We start from the raw sequence: 15,794 nt of genomic DNA, 5'->3' as shown, positions 1-15,794 counted from the left end.
GGTAAATGGGGGTTTTTTTTTTTTTTTTTTTTTTTTTTTTTTTTTTTCCTTTTCTTTTTTGAAACAAGCTGAAACTTTATCCAGGTATTCTTTCAATATTTCGGATAAAGTCTAAACTTGGAACATTTTCTCAATTTTGGGGTCGCAAATCTTACCTTGTACTGACAAGCCACAAGATTTTGAGCAGCACGGCTTGTAGTAGGCTGGACAAATCGCATCCAATTAGATTTGGTGACATCTTCCGCGTCTATCACGTAGAACAGTTGATTTTCTTTGTGGATCTAGAATGGAATTGGAATTGGTTAAACATCTGAACCTATAATTCTGCATAAACTATCTTAGATTATTTGTAAACGAAATCATATCAATAAAGAGGTGTTTGTTGTTTTTTGGACGTCTAAAGTTAGACTAAAGGTATTTCTGGTGATAAGCCGATAGTGCAAGTAAAGCCCTAAAGTAAATATCTACTGAGTCTAATCATCTGATGTTCATAACTTTTAAAGTTACCTATACTTGGTATTTGTCTTGTAACGTTACTTGGAATGTATGATATGAAAGGGCAAAAAATAGATCTAAACGTAGGACTCGATTTTCCTCAGAAGAAAATTGGAGCTCAAAGAAATAAAAATATTAATGGTATGGAAAATGAGTGGTATTAAGTTCTCAAATCTAAAATACGAATATGTAATTTCATAAACAACCGCCTGAATTGCTTCCGTTTTGATCTAAGATTCTAAGAGGTCCCAAAATCCAAATATACCTAAGTAAATTACTAACTACTATCGATAGCACAATATTCTTTCCTCCCGCAAAATGCCTAAAAATACAGAGTGGAAATCCACTTAATAAGAAATTTTAGCAGCATTATTCAACGCGAAAGGGGGAAAATAGACAGTGAAAAATTGAGCTCCAGAAATAACAAAGGTAAAAACAAGCTTAATTTTTTCCCTTTCTTTTTTCTCATTTTAATGAACACGAAAATTTCCATGTTCTTCGCGCTCTTGGCTCCGAACTGAAATCGTAAAAAGGCTGTGAAAAGCCGTTTACATTCAAATGAAGAGTTGAAATTTAGCATAGAGTCTTCCTATTTCTTCACTTGGGGATTGATTTTTCTTTTTCGGGAGAAGAGGAAGTAGATTCCAAACAAGTAGGAACTGAAATCGTAAAAAGGCTGTGAAAAGCCGTTTACATTCAAATGAAGAGTTGAAATTTAGCATAGAGTCTTCCTATTTCTTCACTTCGGGATTGATTTTTCTTTTTCGTAAGAAGAGGAAGTGGATTCCAAACAAGTAGAATAGGATTAGGATTACAGGATATATCATGGCAAAGGCTCCAAACAATGACTTTTATAGTTTGCCTTCCCTTCCATTTCTACTCCTTCTCCTCCTCTTTTTTTTTAACACAAATTTAGTTTGAGGTAAAACGGGGGGAAATCCTGCTATTCTAAACGAATATTTATTATCCTATTTTTGGTCCAGAAATCCTTGTGGTTTGTGAATTTTGTCTGTATTTTGTTACAACTGCGGTTGGTGGAGATCTAAAAACGTCGCGAATAATTCACGACACGAAAATTGTTACAGGTGTGCAACAGAAAATAGAAATGTGAATGGACTTTTTTAAAATGTTGTATGTACTTACAAAAGGACTTTTCAGTATTGAATGTTTATAGTTCATTGAATCAGTGCCTAAAATACTACTAAATATAAAAATAATATCTAATAAAAGCACAATAAGTGGTTATGAGATTGTATTATGTCAGAACCTACACGTACATGTTAAAAAAAAAAAAATAAAATAAAATAAAAAAAAATTAACATATTGATGGTAGACTCAGTAACTTTGTGAAGGTTCATTTTAAATAGGTATCTAAATATGAAAATAACCTTACTCTTCACTGGTTTAGAGTAAAGTTATTTTCATATTTAGATAACAATATTTAACTTAAAAGTATAATACTCCTGTTATGACCTTCAGATGGCGCGGTTTGAGCATAAAGTTTTGTCAAGAGATGGCATAATTTACCACTGAAACTTGACCGGATTATAAACGGAACAGATAGTCTCTCATACTTAGCTTTAAGAAAAGGGTGAAAAAGGGTATAGCCACATATGAGTAAACAGAACACTCAAACCACTCCTCTGAAGGTACGTATTTAGAAAATTACAAGGTTACGTTAAATGAAAAATCGTAAAGTATTTTAGAAGCTTTCAGCTCATTAAAGAAGCTTGAAATTTCAAAAGACAGAAAAGAAAGAGAAGTAATCTACCTTTGAATTAAACTTATATCCATAGTCTTCTCGAATTTGAACCTGAGGTGTTTTCGTGAAGCACAACCAACATGCGATGAGAGAGGAACAAATAAAAGAAAAAATAAAATATAATTAGTTAAGAAGTGAAAGAGACAGTTAAAAATAAGATAATGTTTAAACATTGAACCGAATTACCATAAGGGGCTGTTTCGCAAAAGCGAAGCGTACCGCAAATCGTACAATTTTGGAGCACCATTTTAACAATTTTTTAGCCTTGAGATAGGATGCTTTTTAAGAGAGCTCCGACAAACAATGCGAGACATTTTGAAAATCTTCAGGTAATGAATGTGGGAAAAACTCCTACGTCTGCAAAGCTCTTCTAAGTAAACATCTATCAGATTTTATTGACTAAGTTATAATACGGACAGCTCACGGTTGTGTGGATTTATGCGAGGTAACACAAACATCTAAAGATTCGAAACAAAACACGTAAGTTTCGTTCTCTAATGCTTCTCATCAGATGGTCGAAAACACTTGGAAAATTAGGGGGAAGAGCATTATTTGTGCTACGCTACCAGGGCCATTTAAGAACTATTTGCTGGATATTAGGTAGCTAATGTAATGAAAAAGTCTCGGTTCCTATATGGACTAAAATAGATGTTTATTTCATCCAATCCAGCCAAAGTATTTGTAGATCAACTTCGCAGATATCTGAGTCTTGGTATTGATGATGTTAGACTACATGACAATATGTGTGCTCTTCAAGCTATGTTCTATGCTCTAACAATTCTAACATACACATATAAGGCTTAATAATTAAGCAAATATTATCTTAAAAGCAGACATTGAAATAGTTAGGACACTGGAATGAAAAATGTGCTTACCCTCCAGAAATGCTTCTTGTCGGGTTTGTCCGGTATTTTATCCCTGGGATAAACTTCGCCCAACACGGGACCGAACCGGGTACCCCGGGGAATATAACTTGTACTAAACACTCCATCAGCTTCCTGGAAATCAAAAAATAAAGTAATACTTAGAATAAAGGAATACTTATTTTGTTTGTTACCTACCATATTGTACCTACTTAATGATTTCTATAAATAAAGTGGTGCAATATTGTTGAGATAAAGGGACTACTGCCTTGTCCTAATTCGACAGTCTAAAATAAAGCACTAATAGCTAATACTTAGAATCACCTTATATCAGTTAGGACCAAGAGACGTTCTGCCAAAAAAGGTCTCTTTGTTTATTTGCAGTCTATAAATAACACAATAATGTATAATGTGTCTCAATAATCTGAACTGCCTCGTTTGTGGCAGCGTGATGACAAAATTGCACAAAGTAGTCCGAAAAATTGTATATATTCAAATTTGACCAAAAAATTAAACTGCACCGCTGATGTCACCCAAATCTTTGAAAAAAAAAGAAAAAAAAAATAGAAAAGAAAGTAAAAATCAAGAAAGAATTAAGGAGGTACCCACCTTGTTTAAAACGGGCTTAAAAGTTTGTTCATAATTTGTTCAATTTGAATGCCAGCTTTGTCGCCAAGAACTCAGAACGTACTTTTAAATTACCTATTTGTTGAGATCGTCAAGAACTTACTTTTAAATGTATAGGTACATACCTATCTACGAGTATTAAATAGCCAGCTTTGTCGCCAAGAACTCAGAACGTACTTTTAAATTACCTATTTGTTGAGATCGTCAAGAACTTACTTTTAAATGTATAGGTAGAAACATACCTATCTACGAGTATTAAATGCTTTTGTTAAATAAATTATTAAATACTAATTTTGTTTTTATCTTTTTATGAGAACTTACTTTTAAATGTATTTGTTGAGATCTTTTTATGACGAGATTCTTGGGCAGGGATGAAACAGCTTTGTTTGAGTTATCAGGGCTAGGAGATCTGTCTCGGACGTAGTAGACGACTAATTTTTCAAATTCTTCCTCTTTGATTCCGTCCAAATCCCAAGGGGAGTCGCTAGATTCCAACTCTTCCTGTGAACGAGAAAAAATACGAGGTTTTGTTTTAGGAAAATATGTAAAATACAAGGTTTTGTTTAGAAAAATAAATTAAATTCGTAGATCATGACTAAATTTGAGTTTAATTCAGAAATACGTCAACATAGGAAGAGCTCGATTGCTCGATGCTTTGAACAGAAGAATTTTCACTCAGTAAAAAAGAAAAGTAATGAAAAGGTCATTGGGAAAAATTAATCTAGGTGGAATCTTCTGGTAATGTGTGAAAGGAAAAGGTATTTCGAAGTGAATAAATAAAGTGTCTAAGTAACTTGTAAACTATGCGGACGTTATTCTTCGTTATATTCATCCAATCGCACCCAACATCCTGGAATCATTTTCCCATGTCTGATTTCCAGGGAAATATACAAAGGAAGAGTCCCTTCTATAACCCACTTAAAGTTCCAGCAATTTCTAGCGAATGTCTAGCATCTAGCTTAATGTTAAAAACTCTTTCACTCTTGAATTTTCAACGCGTCTAGGAGTTGTTGGAGTTTTTATCTTATCTTTCCTTCTTTTTTATTAGAACGCAAAAAAGGAAAAAAGTATTTAGGCGTGTATAAGAGTCTCTGGAAAATCACACGGAAAAATAAAATTATAAAACTACAAGCCTGCGAAATCAAAGGAAGAAAAGCCAAAGGAAGGTAGACGACTAATTTTTCAAATTCTTCCTCTTTGATTCCGTCCAAATCCCAAGGGGAGTCGCTAGATTCCAACTCTTCCTGTGAACGAAAAAAAATACGAGGTTTTGTTTTAGGAAAATATGTAAAATACAAGGTTTTGTTTAGAAAAATAAATTGAATTCGTAGATCATGACTAAATTTGAGTTTAATTCAGAAACACGTCAACATAGGAAGAGCTCGATTGCTCGATGCTTTGAACCTTTGAACAGAAGAATTTTCACTCAGTAAAAAAAGAGTAATGAAAAGGTCATTGGGAAAAATTCATCTAGGTGGAATTTTCTGGTAATGTCTGAAAGGAAAAGGTATTTCAAAGTGAATAAATAAAGTCTCTAGTAACTTGTAAACTATGCGGACATTGCGGACGTTATTCTTCGTAATATTCATCCAATCGCCCCCAACATCCTGGAATCATTTTCCCATGTCTGATTTCCAGGGAAAAATACAAAGGAAGAGTCCCTTCTATAACCCACTTTAAGTTCCAGCAATTTCTAGCGAATGTCTAGCATCTAGCATAATGTTAAAAACTCTTTCACTCTTTTGAAGAAAAATAAGTTTCCCCGAAAACGCCTTCAAACTTGCGTCAGCATAAACAGACACCATTAGTCCAATGAGTTTTTTTTTTATCTTCTTAGACATAAATATTATAAATTGGCATCTTTCCACGTAACTTTTTCTGTAAACAAATAAAAAAAAATCTACCAAATAGGTATTAAATGTAGGGGTTAAAACAAGCCTTCAAAAAAGCCGAATTTCGTTTTCCGATCAAATAATAATGTTGTAAAGTTCTGATGGAAAAATAAATGTTTAAAATTTTGGACATAATACTCGATAACTTTCACACCCCCAAAAATCATTACGATGTTGTGTGGGTAAATTTGCATTTCCGCAAACTGCGTTTCATTAATTCATTTATTTTACTTTTCATAATCTTCCAACATCACAATAAATTTGAAAAATTATGTTAACATCGTATTTCTTCTTGTTTTGTTATTATTTGTTTATCTATTTTTTTTCTATATGGACTAGAAATAGGTAATTGATATTATAACTCGAATACTGTTCTGCTAGGAAAGGACTGAAAAGTCCCTTTATCTCCACCCATCCATGGTACTGTTTAGTATGACATTTAATGATTTCAAGAGCTTACTGTAGCTGTAGTTATAAAGAGCTTAATTTAGGGATTTAGACTGTCGAACAGAAAATGTAATTCCATTTTCAGTAAGTAATGTTCAGAACAAATACATACTCGTATAACAAGAAGACATTTTACAATCAAAGAATTAAGTGTGATTTTTTGGCATTTGGCATCATGCAGAAAGTGAATAAAAAGTTCTGGTGGAAAAATAAATGTTTAAAATTTTGGACATAATACTCGATAACTTTCACACCCCCAAAAATCATTACGATGTTGTGTGGGTGAATTTGCATTTCCGCAAACTGTGTTTCTTTAATTCATTTATTTTACTTTTCATAATATTCCAACATCACAATAAATTTGAAAAATTATGTTAACATCGTATTTCTTCTTGTTTTGTTATTATTTGTTTATTTTTTATTTTTATATTTTATTTTTTTCTATATGGACTAGAAATAGGTAATTGATATTATAACTGGAATACTGTTCTGCTAGGAAAGGACTGACAAGTCCCTTTATCTCCGCCCATCGTTCTGTTTAGTATGACATTTAATGATTTGTTATAAAGAGCTTAATTTAGGGATTTAGACTGTCGAACAGAAAATGTAATTCCATTTTCAAATACATACTCGTACAACAAGAAGACATTTTACAATCAAAGAATTAAGTGTGATTTTTTGGCATTTGGCATCATACAGAAAGTGAATAAAAAACATTATTCGAATGCCACTATTCCAAAATAATCGTAAATAAATAAAAGTTAAAATAAAAACTATCGTTATTGGAAAGTTGAAAGGAACTTTTGGCATTCGTCTGACATCAATTCGTTTGTGCACTGGGGAGATGCAATTTAAAATATTGAGATGCAATTGATGTGCATCCATTATGCAAGCTCTCAGAGAAGAAATACATTCGAGTCGTTTTCACTTACATTGAGGAAAAGAATTTCATTATCAAAGTGATGAGAAAAATCAATATTCGGGGTATGTAGAAGAGTGATGTCAGACCCTAGTGCCCTACTTCCTAGTTTACCTCCTCCCCGTCCTTCGGCCCCGGTATATCCCGACCTCCTACCTCCCCAGCAATGCTGCCTCTCCAGGGAAGAAATTTGTACTAGATTTCGCAAGGGAAATGTACGGAATTTCGAGCGCAAGCGAACACGGAAACTGCGAAACGTTTTTCCAGGAAAATTAACAAGGTCCTAGATCCCAGCCAATTTCGGGAATTTTTACTTTCTATTAATAATTTAACAAATATTTCTAGGCTGTATTGAATAAAAGAGAGTAGGTAGGTAGGCACATACATAGCTATTGTTTTACAGTTATTACTTTTTTTTCGAAGCTGTCCATGATATCTACCTATTACTAAAATTTACGTAATTTTGCGATTTTTGCATCAAAAGAACCTAAAGAGCAAGTATTTACTAAATTATTTTATTATTATTTATTTATTCCAAAAATAAATTTTTTTTCTAAATAGCTGGTAACCTACCCAAGATTTTATATTTTTTGTATTTCTTTCTGTTCTGTACATCTCGTAAAGTTACAAAAGCTCGTACATTTTTCCGTACTAGTTGTGGAGAGCGAACGTTCACAGTCCTCATTTCAGACGCTCTCCCACCCGCTTTTCCACCCAAGCCAGACATTCTTTGACCTAATCTGCATTTTCCTGAATTTCGTTCGAAACGTGCACGCCTGCATTGTAAAATGCACAAGTCTGTCTGAGACTGCCTTTCGATAGGAGAAAAGGGCTTTTTTTTAGACTACCGTCTGTCTCGAATATTTAATATTCGCCTCCTACCCCTAGATTTTTCACTCTGTTGAGCTTAAGGAAAATTCTGGTTGGGTGTCTATTGCAAATACGAGTATTTTGAATTCGTAAGAATTTCTCTGTGTAGGTGTTGTATATTAGTTTTTATGCTTGAAGATCCTTTTCCACGTATTAATGCAATCATGGGGAGCAATATTTACCTATTTATTATTATTATTTTTTAATGAGCAAACATACAAAATATAACAAGTATATGCATAACAATTTTCTTCTCTTGTTAATACGTAGGTATCAAAGTACTAAAATAACATAATCACTTCAGTTGAATTTTCTATCCTTTTGAATGTTGTATTGCTCGAGAATAGAACCCATAGCGCGAATACCCAATTTTCCAGATAGGTAACCTACCTACTTGGTAAACTTGAAATTATTACTCCAGGTAATGCCAATTAAAAAAACAAAGAATAGCCGGAGAGGATTTTTCTTTCCACTATATTTTTTAGTTGTAATAGGAAAGTAAAGATTTACCTACAATAACAACAAAAAGTAATTACAAAGTTACAAACATTACCTGTCTCATTTTGACTGGTCAACAAGCACGGTCCAGATTCAAGAACTGTTGAGCCTGAAACATAGAAACAGAATTTAAATTATTTACAATATTGCCAAAACCCGGCTCTGTTGAGCTTAAGGAAAATTCTGGTTGGGTGTCTATTGCAAATACGAGTATTTTGAATTCGTAAGAATTTCTCTGTGTAGGTGTTATTAGTAAATGCTTGAAGATCCTTTTCCACGTATTAATGCAATCATGGGGAGCAATATTTACCTATTTATTATTATTATTTTTTAATGAGCAAACATACAAATATAATAAGTATGCATAACAATTTTCTTCTCTTGTTAATACGTAGGTATCAAAGTACTAAAATAACATAATCACTTCAGTTGAATTTTCCATCCTTTTGAATGTTGTGTTGCTCGAGAATAGAACCCATACCTACCGCGAATACCCAATTTTCCAGATAGGTAACCTACCTACTTGGTAAACTTGAAATTATTACTCCAACTCCAGTTAATGCCAATTAACAAAGCAAAGAAAACAAAATAGAAATAAGACCCCAAATCAAACCAAATAGGGACTTATTTTTTTCTTCCCATTATATTTTTTAGTTGTAATAGGAAAGTAAAGATTTACCTACAATAACAACAAAAGGTAATTGCAAAGTTACAAACATTACCTGTCTCATTTTGACTGGTCAACAAGCACGGTCCAGATTCAAAAACTGTTGAGCCTGAAACATAGAAACAGAATTTAAATTATTTACAATATTGCCAAAACCCGAAAATTGGAAAAATAGGGACGATTTTATAGAAAAGATAGGTATAGAAAAATATTAATGCTTGTTTTCCATCAACGCATCAAGATTGCTATTCAAATTTCAGTGTAAATATTTGCCTAGGTTCATCCTACACTAAAAAATAAAGAATAACAAACGCTGAACCTTTAAAAATCTATGCATCACCAGTGTGGGACGTCAAAATCAATCAATGCACAATTTTATTAGATTATTAGACAACCTCCTTGATTTTTCAGCTGAATACCGATGTGAAACAACGAAATAAATGTCATCCCATCACAAAGATCAAAAGAACAATGTCTGGTTTCAAAGTGTCTGAGGCAAGAAAAACATTTCTCCTTTTGTAACGAAAAATGCCTGCCAAATGATCCACAGAAAAGACTTTTCTATAAAGATTGAAGCTAGCTGTTCTTTGATCAGATGATTTATAACGATCAAAGATTGATGATCGTTATAATCCAAATGGAGTGATGGCACGCTACATGTGAAACAACGAAATAAATGTCATCCCATCACAAAGATCAAAAGAACAATGTCTGGTTTCAAAGTGTCTGAGGCAAGAAAAACATTATTTCTCTTTTTGTAACGAAAAATGCCTGCCAAATGACCCACAGAAAAGACTTTTCTATAAAGATTGAAGCTAGCTATTCTTTGATCAGATGAATTATAACGATCAAAGATTGATGATCGTTATAATCCAAATGGAGTGATGGCACGCTAGGTCAAGAACCTCAAGAGATACAAAAAAGAGATCAAGAGGAACCAAAAGACCTCGAGAGATCAAAGGACCTAAAGAGAGCCCAAATTCTCAGTCAATACCGCCCGCGGCTACCAGGGCCATTTAAGAACTATTTGCTGGATATTAGGTAGCTAATGTAATGAAAAAGTCTCGGTTCCTATATGGACTAAAATAGACTAGACTGGATGTTTATTTCATCCAATCCAGCCAAAGTATTTGTAGATCAACTTCGCAGATATCTGAGTCTAGTATTGATGAAGTTAGACTACATGACAATATGTATGCTCTTCAAGCTATGTTCTATGCTCTAACAATTCTAACATACACATATAAGGCTTAATAATTAAGCCACAGAAAAGACTTTTCTATAAAGATTGAAGCTAGCTATTCTTTGATCAGATGAATTATAACGATCAAAGATTGATGATCGTTATAATCCAAATGGAGTGATGGCACGCTACGTCAAGAACCTCAAGAGATACAAAAAAGAGATCAAGAGGAACCAAAAGACCTCGAGAGATCAAAGGACCTAAAGAGAGCCCAAATTCTCAGTCAATACCGCCCGCGCCAGGGCGGGCTTTAATATTGGCACTAACGACCAGTTTGGGCATACCGTAGGTCAAGGCAGAACATAAGACATGCCTCAAAGTATAGGTAGTAACCCAGCGTGTGAGAGTAACACGAATATAAATAGAGAAAAAAGAGTAACAGGCAGTAAAAACTGCATTCAAAGTGCAAAATAAAAAACTGCACATTATATTGTATACGTGCGAAATATTTATAAATAAATATTAATATTGTACGTTTTATATAATTCAGTTATTTTTGCATCTTCAATGTCAATGTTATTTATATGAGTTTTAAGAGCATATGAGCAACTCAAGGATAATCTATGCTATACAGTGTTTTGTGAGAGATCATGAGGTGTTGGAAAAATAGGAGGCATGTTTTGATTTCGATTTTTCTACAAATTTTATTTTGTCTAAAAGGGGTCCCTGGAAATTCGTGTAAAAATGGTCTTCGTTTAAAAATGATGGCTATACATTGTTTATTTTGTGAACCACAGATTAAGTCTAGACAACAAAGCTGTAAGGTAAACTAGGAAAATTTCTCATCTCGATTTTTTTTTTTTTTAGTCTTATGGCCAGGGCCAAAATCTGAGTTTAAACTTGAGGTAAGTTTAACTCTTGGATTGAGCAATCTGATTGACTACAAAGTTGAAAATCGACAAATCAGATTGCTTCGGAGAGTTAAACCAAATTCAAAGTCAGATCGTGGTATTGGTCATTAGTCCTTCGTCTAAAAAAATTCGAGGGATGGATTTGGGGGAGAGAAAAAAAAAAAAAGAAAAACACGAGACATCGAGTTCAATTTCGAGGGAAATACTGTATGAAAGTGCATTTCGTCTACGTACGACCCCCAATAGTTTTTGCTCGTAATATTCTGCATTGTGATGAATATATGAGTTTCTATTATGGAGCATTCATACTTCCGGATTTTCTACGTTAGCATGTTAACTGCCAGATATACAGGGTGTTCCTAGTTTCACTGTCTCATACGCGAGAAGGTCAAGTGCTATTTGAAACTTCAAGTGAAGCTTGACCGTAGAAATTGTAATTTTTTTATATATATATATATTTTCGCTGTGATTTTCAACGCGTCTAGGAGTTGTTGGAGTTTTTATCTTATCTTTCCTTCTTTTTTATTAGAACGCAAAAAAGGAAAAAAGTATTTAGACGTGTATAAGAGTCTCTGGAAAATCACACAGAAAAATAAAATTATAAAACTACAAGCTTGCGAAATCAAAGGAAGAAAAGCCAAAAACCAAAAGGATCTAAATCCAAAATATATCCAAAGAAATCGATGCTGAATAGGAAATTGTAAAAAGCTGCAAACAGAAAGGTCCCTAAAGAAAAATTTCTTTGGTAGTTACCATTATTGCAACCATAGGAGGAACTGTACACTGATAAAGAACAAAGTCTTACCCTCAATCTCGCGAGTACTGATATCTTCCAGACCGCTTCCAGTATTGATGACCCTTAACCAGTCGATAGCCGTATGGCTATTCGTAGAGTATTCTCGTGCGGTACTTTTCAATCAAGTCTATCATCATTACTATCATCACCATGAAAAGCACGTGTCTAGTTACTAGCACTAAGTATTACTATTCTTTAGAAGAAAATCAGAATGTTACTGAAGTCACTATGAGAGTTTTATTTGAGATCTGTAATTCGAGTAATCTCCATTTAGAGGGGAAACTTAGATAAAGACCCAGTCGTCTAATAATGTTTTTAACTGTAAAGATAAAATTCGCTGATTAAATGCATTGTCAAATAATTTTATTACCCGCGCGATGTATGTTCTAATCTCTGTAATATAGGTGGAATCGGTTTCCAATCTCTTCTTTCCTCACTTTTTCCGCCTATCAATTTCATTCCCCTTATCTATGACCCAGTGCGACGTCTGCATCAAAACAATGAAAACAAATATTCGTCGAGCAGGCCCCCCAACCTCGAGATTACAAATTACTGAAAGGAAATCTGAATGTATGTATCGAGATCGTAAGTACACAAGTTCATTGGGTCATCCGCGTTGGGTAGACTAACTGCCAACTCAACTGAATTGAGAACGATCGGTCATGAGGCGGGGACTAATAATATAATTATGTTATAACTTCGCGTTTTTTTCTTCCTCCGTATTTCTTTATTTTTGTTGTCGATAGCCGTATGGCTATTCGTAGAGTATTCTCGTGCGGTACTTTTCAATCAAGTCTATCATCATTACTATCATCACCATGAAAAGCACGTGTCTAGTTACTAGCACTAAGTATTACTATTCTTTAGAAGAAAATCAGAATGTTACTGAAGTCACTATGATAAGAGTTTTATTTGAGATCTGTAATTCGAGTAATCTCCATTTAGAGTGGAAACTTAGATAAAGACCCAGTCGTCTAATAATGTTTTTAACTGTAAAGATAAAATTCGCTGATTAAATGCATTGTCAAATAATTTTATTACCCGCGCGATGTATGTTCTAATCTCTGTAATATAGGTACTTACTTGCAATATTTTGCAAGCACGTGTAATGGTTTACTGGAACTAAATATGCGTCACAACTTGATAATGAAACTTATTAAATAATCAGTTTGTGGTTTCAAAATGAGCCTTTGTGTACTTAATTTGTAAAGTTTTAAGAATACCTAATAGTCTCTGAGAAAATACCTATAATTATCATTTGAACAATGGCCGTTGCAGCGTTGCTTCGTAGATATAACTCAGCTGTAGTGACAATGACACTCATTATTAGGTATAAATTAATGATACAAAGGTTTGAAACTGATTACCAAAAATCATTGTCCTCACAAAGTTGTCCAGAAGAACATACAGCACATTGTCATACTATCCCTCGGGTCTCTTGTTCGAATATTTTGTATGATCTTGGTAAGTTACTTGATTATAAGTTGATTCATTGCAACGAGAAGAAAATAGTGTCTAGTTGTATTTTTTACTTTCTATTATTTTTCACGAGATCAAAGTTCGTCAGAATTTGGAAGACTCGTATCTATGTTGCGTCTAATAACATTAATATGCGTTGCAATTTCATTCCGAGTGATGTTACATGCATTGTAAAACAAGCATGAAACATGTACAAGGGTGGAAAAGCTGGTGGTGTAAAGAGGAAAAGATAACTGAAGCACAAAAGTCACTGGAGCTTCCATCTGACCTAATTCTTTTCTTTTTGAGGCCATTCTTCATTTTGCATTCGTTTTTCTTTCTGATGTGCTCCAGAGCATTTCCTTTCAGAGAATTTCTTTGATATGTTTCTTATTTGTAATTGATTTGATGCTCTTTGTATTTGTCCTCGTAATAGCTTAGACGAGATACTGCAATCTTGGCCATATTCCTTTTTATCCTGCTGACTTATAGGATTGACTGTACACTGTAGATGGGCCAAATTTGGGTTGTTTCTTAAATAACATATGAACTATTTTCAACTGGATTACGAGTACCCATTAGTATCCTAAGCCAAGATACTATCTATGATTGATCTGAGCTTGAACTCATTATTTTCTGTACCTATCCAGGAAAATTAACCGTTCAGTAGCTGAAAGAAAGAACTTTTCCAACTCTCTTGCAGAGATTGACTTGTTGGAAACAAGAATTTCGTAAATGATTTTTTAGGTCTAGAATTTGGGGAGATGGGGTTTTGTATGACTACTTATCTAGGTAGGTTTCATAAGTTTAATATCTACATATAACTGCTCTTCCGAGGTATTTTTTGGCCATCAAAGCTCATAGAGAACATAGACAGAAGAAACTGTGAAATAAAGATCATGTTTTTTTTCTTTTTTTTTTATGTAACCTATCTACAGTTTTTTTTCTTTTCAATGTCAAACTAGTCATACTTAATCTAAATTAAAGATTATTTATTTTAGGAAACATCTGTCCAAAATAACTGCTCTTCCGAGGTATTTTTTGGCCATCAAAGCTCATAGAGAACATAGACAGAAGAAACTGTGAAATAAAGATCATGTTTTTTATCTTTTTTTTATGTAACCTATCTACAGTTTTTTTTCTTTTCAATGTCAAACTAGTCATACTTAATCTAAATTAAAGATTATTTATTTTAGGAAACATCTGTCCAACAAAATAGCTAGCATGATGCACGCGGCATTCCAGCACAAGCACCCCCAAGCACGCGATTATGTATTTGAATGCAATCTATAAATCTAGGATCTCCAAGGGCACACGCTAAATTAAAATAATAAGGCAATTTGTCGTTTGCAACACCCTTATTTTTTGAAGAAAAATTGCTCCTTGGATGATACCTATATGCCCAAGGCATCCTAGATCTTCCTAACCCTCAGTAAACATCAAGGTTGTCGTGCGTTTTAATTTAAAAAAGTTCACATGCATTTGACGATATCATTTTTTTTTTTCTCTCATTTAAAAGTTACCAGATTGAATAAATAAATTTAAAAAAAAAAATAATAATATCCATAAAATAAACGTAAACACAAAAAATAAAAGAAACGAAAACACTTACATTTCTAATGATTGATGTGTCACGAGACTTATGCATTCCTGGTAATTTCAATAAATGTGAACAAAATATTCTTTTTTAAAAATCAAATACAGCTGACCTATTGCAATTAGAATATACTTTTCAAGTCTACGGAATTTTCTAAAGAGTGCAGTTGCAATATGCAGTTGTTTCGGTAAAAGAAATGAAATTGTGAAATGCATTTATACTTTTCAAGTCTACGGAATTTTCTAAAGAGTGCAGTTGCAATATGCAGTTGTTTCGGTAAAAGAAATGAAATTGTGAAATGCATTCGATCGCATGCGCTTTACATTTTGACATTCGCGTTTGAAAACTTTTTTTTATACACTTTTCTTCTTCTTCTTTTTGTTAGTGTACTAAGAAAATCTCAATTTTCTGTCAAATATAGACCACTATTTGGAACAAACTGTGTTCATTTGTTTATTATTTTTTAAATGTTCTTTCCATTTTTATATTTGTTTACAATTACATATTAGGTAGGTACTATTTTTACATTGAAAGAAAATTGATGATAAATAACCACAAGAAGGGTTTCTTCCCCCTCCTATTTGGATGAAAACTGTCTGGAAAATTTTGTTTTTTTTTATATTTTTGGAATTTTGGGTGGCTATTGAATTATATCTATTGCAATTGTATTATATTGTGAACAAAATAACTGAATTATAAAAATAAAGATTTATTGAAAATTTTAAAATTGAAATTCTTTTTACGAAATGTTGGCCACATTCTATTTCTGTCCTCAGACTAATTAGGAATATAAATAAATCAAATATTAT

The 15,794-nt window shown here is 33.1% G+C and overlaps 2 protein-coding genes across 5 annotated transcripts in view; one reads left to right on the top strand and one right to left on the bottom strand.

The window, feature by feature from the left end:
* LOC103506856 overlaps positions 1–15,182 on the bottom strand; it is a 16,598-nt gene extending 1,416 nt beyond the window's left edge. Inside the window, exons 1-6 of one of the 4 annotated variants that reach the window (XM_026821823.1) lie at positions 15,001–15,182; positions 9,096–9,149; positions 4,069–4,248; positions 3,133–3,255; positions 2,267–2,308; positions 156–281 (exon numbers count right to left, since the gene is read on the bottom strand). In XM_026821823.1, the coding sequence (XP_026677624.1) occupies positions 156–281; positions 2,267–2,308; positions 3,133–3,255; positions 4,069–4,248; positions 9,096–9,104 (480 nt within the window). In that variant the 5' untranslated portion in view covers positions 9,105–9,149; positions 15,001–15,182. Of the gene's footprint in view, positions 1–155; positions 282–2,266; positions 2,309–3,132; positions 3,256–4,068; positions 4,249–8,428; positions 8,483–9,095; positions 9,150–11,939; positions 12,168–15,000 lie in introns of those variants that run through there. The other 3 variants (XM_026821824.1, XM_026821825.1, XM_026821826.1) reach the window with 3 other exon arrangements.
* Positions 12,687–15,794, top strand: part of LOC103506855 — a 28,727-nt gene continuing 25,619 nt past the window's right edge. Inside the window, exon 1 of the mRNA XM_008471271.2 lies at positions 12,687–13,394. Within this exon, the coding sequence (XP_008469493.2) occupies positions 13,386–13,394 (9 nt within the window). The 5' untranslated portion in view covers positions 12,687–13,385. The remainder of the gene's footprint in view (positions 13,395–15,794) is intronic.

The sequence above is a fragment of the Diaphorina citri genome, unplaced genomic scaffold (genome assembly GCF_000475195.1).
Source record: "Diaphorina citri unplaced genomic scaffold, Diaci psyllid genome assembly version 1.1 scaffold267, whole genome shotgun sequence".
Lineage (NCBI taxonomy): Eukaryota > Metazoa > Arthropoda > Insecta > Hemiptera > Psyllidae > Diaphorina > Diaphorina citri.
This window is presented reverse-complemented; position numbering and strand designations above follow the sequence as displayed.